Source organism: Gadus macrocephalus, chromosome 18 (genome assembly GCF_031168955.1).
Source record: "Gadus macrocephalus chromosome 18, ASM3116895v1".
NCBI classification, from domain to species: domain Eukaryota; kingdom Metazoa; phylum Chordata; class Actinopteri; order Gadiformes; family Gadidae; genus Gadus; species Gadus macrocephalus.
This window is the reverse complement of record NC_082399.1, coordinates 15,871,890-15,880,380: the sequence shown is the minus strand read 5'-3', so window position 1 is coordinate 15,880,380 and position 8,491 is coordinate 15,871,890. Positions and strand designations below refer to the sequence as shown.

The 8,491-nt window shown below is 45.9% G+C and overlaps 1 protein-coding gene across 1 annotated transcript in view; it reads right to left on the bottom strand.

The window, feature by feature from the left end:
- Positions 1–573: 573 nt before the first annotated feature.
- Positions 574–8,491, bottom strand: part of LOC132447095 (corticotropin-releasing factor receptor 1-like) — a 74,945-nt gene continuing 67,027 nt past the window's right edge. Inside the window, exons 10-14 of the mRNA XM_060037780.1 lie at positions 8,197–8,269; positions 5,436–5,521; positions 2,943–3,078; positions 2,691–2,732; positions 574–1,699 (exon numbers count right to left, since the gene is read on the bottom strand). Of these exons, the coding sequence (XP_059893763.1) occupies positions 1,559–1,699; positions 2,691–2,732; positions 2,943–3,078; positions 5,436–5,521; positions 8,197–8,269 (478 nt within the window). The 3' untranslated portion in view covers positions 574–1,558. The remainder of the gene's footprint in view (positions 1,700–2,690; positions 2,733–2,942; positions 3,079–5,435; positions 5,522–8,196; positions 8,270–8,491) is intronic.

The following is an 8,491-nucleotide window of genomic DNA, read 5'->3' as shown; positions in this document are numbered from 1 at the left end:
GCAGAGTGGGGTGCTGGAGGAGAGCAGAGAGGAGCTGAACTACCAGCGCTCCACTCTGGGAGGGCCACGCCGTTCTGAATAACACCACCACGCCATCTCAAAATACATGTCCTGTGTCCCTGACCCCCTGGACGGTCACCTCCCAAACTCTTTCCACGTTTGGACCATCATAACCACCACGCACATCACCACTACCCACCCGTAGGAATACACAGAACAGCTGTTTGACCATTAATGTGTGCCTCTTTTTTCCACTTCACTAACAATACAGCATTATTAGCATTGTTGTATTGCTTTTATGTATGACCCAGATACTGTAGCACCACTTAAACACAAGCGCACACATGGATTCATGGTAATATGAAAGTAGGCTAACTATTCTTCTGTTGGTGTGTGGCACAGCTGTTGGTGATTGGTCGGCTCAGACCAAACTGTTCCTTTGAAGCTTGGTTTCAGTGGTTCGGCTCCACACAGAAGGGACTAGAAAGAGGTTCATGTACAGTTGTTTAATCCCTACCTGGTGTTGATTCACCAACCAGGACCTTAACACGCCACACAGTTATTACGCAGAGGATAACTTCAGGCTTTAATACACAAATGTACATATTTAACTATAACCGTCACATACACCTGGAGAGGGGTGGTTTAACATTGATTTGGTGGTGAGGTAAACAGGAGAGCCGTATAGAATGCGTGACGATAATGTTGTGAACAACAGCAGTGAAGAGGTTCAGTACATGTTGGCGCATCAGGAATGTGGTGCTTCAGGGCTTCTCAGCGAGCGGACCTCTGCCAGTGGCATTGGACATCCATACGTATGAAGACTATTCTCTACAGTCACAGCTAAGATATAGGATATTATACAAACCAGCCGGCAAACTTTTACAGCAATCGGAAAAGCATTCAAATCCACAGTTTACAACGTTGTCATTTCTTCAGGTGAACGGAGCTGAGGGAAGCCGGTACAATGTCCCGGACCTAGGGGGATAGATGGTAGAGGGAGTATAGGGTACAGTATACAGGGTAAAGGTGCTACAGGTGACCGGGTACACATAATATAGAGTTCATCGGGTACAGGCGGAATGTGTAAATCCTGGCTGGTCGAGGTGTAATCGAGTCAAGGGCTCCACAGGGCAGAACACCGCACCAATGGACCTCATCAGTGTGAAGGAATACTGCAGTACTACTTACTGCTAAAGAAGTGCTGCTATATATATATATATAATAATAACCATATATATAGAGATATAATAATGACTGAGTGATAGGACATTTAAATGACTGCAGTGGTCCAGTTGATCTCCGATCTCTGCAATAAACGATCACAAATAATACAGCGCAAGCAATAATATTAACAGAATATACAGCAGAAACATAACGAACAAAGATATTCATATGTAGCAGTAGCTGTAGTAGTAGTAGTAGTAGCATTAGCAGTAGTCCTCGTCTCTCAAGAGTCTTTATGGTCTCTAGCCTAGCAGTCTCTCTTGGACTGGATCAGAGCTCCCTTCAGGTGATAGAGAGACCACCACACTTTGTCTCTCTCGGGGTCTCTCTCTCATAGCGACGTGGACTGCTTGATGCTGTGGAAGCTGACCCTGGAGGGGGAGGTGGGGATGGAGATGGCCTGGGTCATCCTCGTCCGGATGGAGTGTTGCTCCTGCCAGCGATGGAACCTCTTCCTCACCGCCGACCTCACCTGTCACACACAACCAATAGGAATAAGTCCTCACCTGTCACACACAACCAAAAGGAATAAGTCCTCACCTGTCACACACAACCAAAAGGAATAAGTCCTCACCTGTCACACACAACCAATAGGAATAAGTCCTCACCTGTCACTCACAACCAATAGGAATAAGTCCTCACCTGTCACAAACAACCAATAGGAATATGTCCTCACTTGTCACACACAACCAATAGGAATCAGACCTCACCTGTCACACACAACCAATAGGAATCTAGTCTTGCAGAGCCAGCCTTTCTATATGCAATGCAAGTAACAAATAGCGGCAGGTGTCTAATCACCATACACTCATAGTAGTACTCTGTTCATTCATCTAAACTGAGCAATCTAATAAGAGCCAGAGATAGTTTTGAAGCCTTATAAGATCAAAAGTTTGTTTTGTTCTACTGTGCAGAAGCCTAAAGCTGCAAAGATCTTAGAGATTGAAACCAAAATATGTCCTATACGCACCTGTGATTGGCAAGATTGACTCCCTGAACCAATCAGGGGAAAGATGCTCTGATTGGTCAGGATTTAGCCAAGACCGGTCTAAAACATTGCCTTATGCAGAGGCAGGAGTGCAGTGGACTCCAAACAGATTTTCTCACAAAGACTTTCAGTCAGCTCTGGTGGCTATGGCATCTGTTACAAATTCCACTAAAATGATAGCTCTTGAATCTTACCAACATCACCTTTGAGAAAAACACAACATTTACCATTCTGTTGCACCTTTCACACATCGATCTGACACTTCTATCATCAATCATTTAAAGGCCATCTTTGGCCTCCCAAACACATCAGCATGTGTAAATGGTAAATGTCTAGGTTTATCTCTCCTGGTGTAGCAGACATATTGCAGGAAAATGCTTGCAGCACTGTCACACGCAATTCCAGTCTCTGCAATGAATTCTGGGATGGGGCTGGGGAATATCAATTCATATGTAAAAGATGTAAATCCACTTACCTCACTGTTCAGAAAGCAGTAAAACACAGACACGAAGAAGCCCTGAGAGAAGGAGAGACAGAAAGCGAGAGAGATAGAAAGAGAGAGAGAACCATCAAAGGGAGGTCATTTATATGACTTAAAATTACTACCCTAGCTCTGTTTCATACTGAGGGTGGCCTGGACGATGCGGCTGCTGTGTGTTTTGTTCGACTTCAGAACCGCGGTAACCACTTGAAGACCTAGAGGTTCATAGCTCTTGGAAGGCCTCACCTGGAAGGACTCCAAGAAGGAGTTAAAGTATATGAAGACGATCTGAGAGACCTCATCTTCTCCTGGGTTGACGAAGAACAGCATGTAGGTGATCCCCAGCAGGGGCAGCAGGACCAGCGTCGCTTTCACCGCTTTCCTGGAGACATGACATCACAGTCACCGAAGACCCAAGGACCCGGGCCAGAACCCTACGATAGACCAGAACCCACCCACAGGCCAGAACCCACCTACAGACCAGAACCCACAGACCAGAACCCACCTACAGACCAGAACCCACCTACAGACCAGAACCCACCTACAGACCAGAACCCACAGACCAGAACCCACCTACAGACCAGAACTCACAGACCAGAACCCACCTACAGACCAGAACCCACCTACAGACCAGAACCCACAGACCAGAACCCACCTACAGACCAGAACTCACCTACAGACCAGAACCCATCTACAGACCAGAACCCACCTACAGACCAGAACCCACCCACAGGCCAGAACCCACCTACAGACCAGAACCCACAGACCAGAACCCACCTACAGACCAGAACCCACCTACAGACCAGAACCCACAGACCAGAACCCACCTACAGACCAGAACCCACAGACCAGAACCCACCTACAGACCAGAACCCACCTACAGACCAGAACCCATCTACAGACCAGAACCCACCTACAGACCAGAACCCACCTACAGACCAGAACCCACAGACCGGACCAGAACCCACAGACCAGAACCCACAGACTAGACCAGAACCCACCTACAGACCAGAACCCACAGACCAGACCAGAACCCACCTACAGACCAGAACCCACAGACCAGACCAGAGCCCACCTACAGACCAGAACCCACAGACCAGAACCCACCTACAGACCAGAACCCACCTGCAGACCAGAACCCACCTACAGACCAGAACCCACCTACAGACCAGAACCCACAGACCAGACCAGAACCCACAGACCAGACCAGAACCCCATCTACAGACCAGAACCCACCTACAGACCAGAACCCACAGACCAGACCAGAACCCACAGACCAGAACCCACCTGCAGACCAGAACCCACCTGCAGACCAGGACCCTCCTGCAGACCAGAACCCACAGACTAGAAACCACAGACGAGAACCCCATCTACAGACCATAACCCACCTACAGACCAGAACCACACCACAACCACAGACCAGACCAGAACCACAGCAACGGTGAGATCAGCAAGAGATCAGAGCAGAGCAGAACCGAACAGACACACACACACACACACACACACACACACACACACACACATACACACACACACACACACACACGCACACGCACACGCACACATACACACACACACACACACACACACACACACACACACAGACTCAGACACACACAGACACACACAGAGACACAGACAGACACACCAGACCACACCAGCACCACATACCAAATCAGACCCTAACAGAGAGCATGGAACCACGGGTGACGGTCTAAAGCCATTGAAGTGATATTACTGTACAGTGTAAACCATACAGTACACTAAACAGTTGTATACATTTCTACATTGAGCACACTGGAAGTGCACCTGTCCTGGTAGGTTAGTAGCGTCCTGGTAGGTTAGTAGTGTCCCTGTACTGGTAGGTTAGTAGTGTCCTGGTAGGTTAGTAGTGTCCCTGTACCGGTAGGTTAGTAGTGTCCTGGTAGGTTAGTAGTGTCCCTGTACCGGTAGGTTAGTAGCGTCCTGGTAGGTTAGTAGTGTCCCTGTACTGGTAGGTTAGTAGTGTCCTGGTAGGTTAGTAGTGTCCCTGTACCGGTAGGTTAGTAGCGTCCTGGTAGGTTAGTAGTGTCCCTGTACTGGTAGGTTAGTAGTGTCCTGGTTGGTTAGTAGTGTCCCTGTACCGGTAGGTTAGTAGCGTCCTGGTAGGTTAGTAGTGTCCCTGTACTGGTAGGTTAGTAGTGTCCTGGTAGGTTAGCAGTGTCCCTGTACTGGTAGGTTAGTAGTGTCCTGGTTGGTTAGTAGTGTCCCTGTACCGGTAGGTTAGTAGTGTCCTGGTAGGTTAGTAGTGTCCCTGTACCGGTAGGTTAGTAGTGTCCTGGTAGGTTAGTAGTGTCCCTGTACTGGTAGGTTAGTAGTGTCCTGGTAGGTTAGTAGTGTCCCTGTACTAGTAGGTTAGTAGTGTACTGGTAGGTTAGTAGTGTCCTGGTTGGTTAGTAGTGTCCCTGTACCGGTAGGTTAGTAGTGTCCTGGTAGGTTAGTAGTGTCCCTGTACCGGTAGGTTAGTAGTGTCCTGGTAGGTTAGTAGTGTCCCTGTACTGGTAGGTTAGTAGTGTCCTGGTTGGTTAGTAGTGTCCCTGTACCGGTAGGTTAGTAGTGTCCTGGTTGGTTAGTAGTGTCCCTGTACTGGTAGGTTAGCCGTGAACCTGAACTGGTAGGTTAGTAGTTAACCTGTACTAGTAGGTTAGTAGTGTCCTGGTAGGTTAGTAGTGTCCCCATACAGGAAGGTTAGCAGTGTACCTGTACTGGATTGTTTCTGATGTGGTAGAGGCTCGTAGTTTGGTCATGAGGATCCTGACGATGTTGAAGAGGAAGATGAAGTTAATCTGTGAGGACAAAGAAAGATCAAAGAATCACGCTGTTAGTCCTGAGCTTTGCCATCGTGATCCCATGACTAGGTCTGACATGATTCGGTTTCTCCAGACTAATTTGTCTCGTGATCGTAGATGCTACAAAACTAACTAGCTCGTAAAGTTTGTAACCGAGGACGAACATCCTGATACTACCACTAGTGTCCATTTAAGAAGAGGAAGAATGATGAAAGATGTGATATATAGTATCATTTATATTATAATTTGACCTCTTAAGAATTAAGAATGGTTAAAAAGATTAAATTTAGTTTTCATTAAACCAGAACTGCATGTGTGCACCTTCCCCAGTGGAAATGATATAACTCATAGTCTCTCTCTCTTGCTGTAATAAATATGACAAATAAAGGGTTGGACCAGTTGCTTTATGACTGGAATCTATTTTATCAGGTGTGCACAAGGCTACGTTGGAGCCTGGCTTTGTCATTCATGGCAGAAATATTTCAAGCTGTTCAGCTGCGGAATTCTAAACAGTGAAGTTTTCTTATTTTAGAGCAGGGGAATGTTGCGTAGCTTCAGCTTTAGTCGCTTCTCTGGCGTATCACACTGCATGCTTCTTTTATTAGATTGCCCAATCCCGAGATGAATAATACTTTATGCATAATATAATAGACACCATTTGTTTGGGACGCTTTTGTCCCAAGCATCTCACAATCCCGTGAGTGTGTACATTTTTAGCATGCGTATATCCCCGGCGCCTGGTTATTTTGAATCATCCACAGAAGTTCAAATGGGGAATAAATAATAAATGTCCTATAATAAACAGTGCTGAAGAAGGGCTGACTCTGCTCTCCAGAGCTCGCAGGGCACCTGGAGTGAACGAGGCCTTCCGCCAGCTGCTTTGGTCCACATCTTAACAACGTCGCCCCAGACCCAGATTCAGGGAACGACGAGATAACACAGACTAATATTCCTCTATTGCTCCATCAGGAAATAAGTGATCGTACCTGGAGTATGCTTACTGTATACTTGATTCATTCAGTCATTCATGTGGTCAGAAACAAACCAGAGATGTCACTGTTTGTGTCCCACTATATTGAAAGGGCAACGTGTACATTTAACCCTCCTGTCAGATTAGTCCCTAACAAAAAAGCATATCATTAGAAAGGTGTCCACTCCTATTACCAGAAACAATAGCTTTTACCTCAGCCGATATTCTTATTTTTCTGTATCTTTCTTTTTAATTTGTTATTTGTTATTTATTGTTTTGTTTTTTTTACCTGTCTTATATATTTAAAATGTATTGTTGTGAATCAAAACGTCTGGATGGAATTTAAATGTTATTGTGCAATGATAATAAAGCGATTCAGATTCAGATTCAGATTGTGAAGCAAGGAGAATTAATAACCCCCCCCCCCCCTTCACCCCCTCCTCCCCCCCAAACGCATCACCCAACTGAATATAGCCTGAAGGTTTCTGTTGACAGTGAATTGGTGCTGTCTGTTGTCAATTTATCTCCTTCAAGTGGTGCGTTTAAAGCAGCCTCCCATTTTTCAGTGTACATGATTTACTAAAGGTTAGATCAGCCCCCTGGACAGCACTTCTCATCCTTCACCCTTCATCCAGGGCCAAATGGACCCTGCAGTGACGGCATCGCCCCTAGAGGTGCAGGGTTCCCTTGTAATAATAATAATAATAATTGATTGAATTCATATAGTGCTTTTCTAGACACTCGAAGACGCTTTACAGTGAAGGGGGGACCTCACTCACCACCACCAGTGTACAGCACCCACTTGGGTGATGTACGGCAGCCAATCTGCGCAAGAAAAGTCACCACACACCAGCTTGAGGTGGAGAGTGAGGGAATTAATAATAATAATAATAATAATAATAATACATTTAATTTAGAGGCGCCTTTCAAGACACCCAAGGTCACCTTACAGAGCATATAGTCATCATTCAAAACTATGTAAAACAGACTAGGAATAAAAGGAAAACAGAGGTTAAACATGAAGAATAATAATAATTAATAACACTCAAAGACGCCTAAAGTGAAGGGGGGACCTCACTAACCACCACCAATATGTAGCACCCACTTGGGTGATGCACGGCAGCCAATCGGTGCCAGAACGCTCACTACACACCAGCTTGAGGTGGAGAGTTAGGGATGAGGTGGAGAGTGAGTAATGAGTAATAATAATAATAATAATGATAATAATAATGAGTGAATAATGAGTAAGCCAATTATACAGGAGGATGATTAGGGGGCCAGATTGAATGAGCCTGGTTGGGCTAGGACACTGGGGAAACCCCTACTCTTTGCGATAAGTGCCCTGGGATCTTTTATGACCTTAGTGAGTCAGGACCTCGGTTTTTTACGTCTCCTCCGATGGACGGCGCCTTCCACAGCACAGTGTCCCCGTCACTGCACTGGGGCATCAGGATTGATGTTAAGGCCAGAGGGAAGAGTGCCACCTATTGGCCACCACCCGATAAGCTCACAACCTATACCTGTGCGTGCGTATGATTTTACATTTCATATTTTCATTGCCTTACTGTATTTTATAATTTTACTTCTATAATTGTACTTTTCTATTCTATATTCTGTATTACTATTATCTATCATAAGCAGAATATTTGTGACAATAATTCCTCCCAGGATTAATAAAGAATTCTGAATCAGACTCTCTTACCACCAAAACCAGGATCATGGGTCCCTGGTAGATGTAGTCTGTGTAGACTCCGGCCCGCTTCCCAAACCAGCACCTGAAATCACATCATTACAGTTAAAATGTTTGGTACATGCCCCCCCCCCCCCCCCCCCCTTATCCAATCACTGTCCTCCTCCACACAATTCTCTTTTTAAAAAGCCTGCCATGTACTCGTCAGGCGTGGCCCATTAACGGGGGTCTGAACCTGTTTGTTAGCGGGGACAGGCAGGGCGCTGTGAGACTAATTGAATGTGTTCTACAGCATATTGTTTAAATT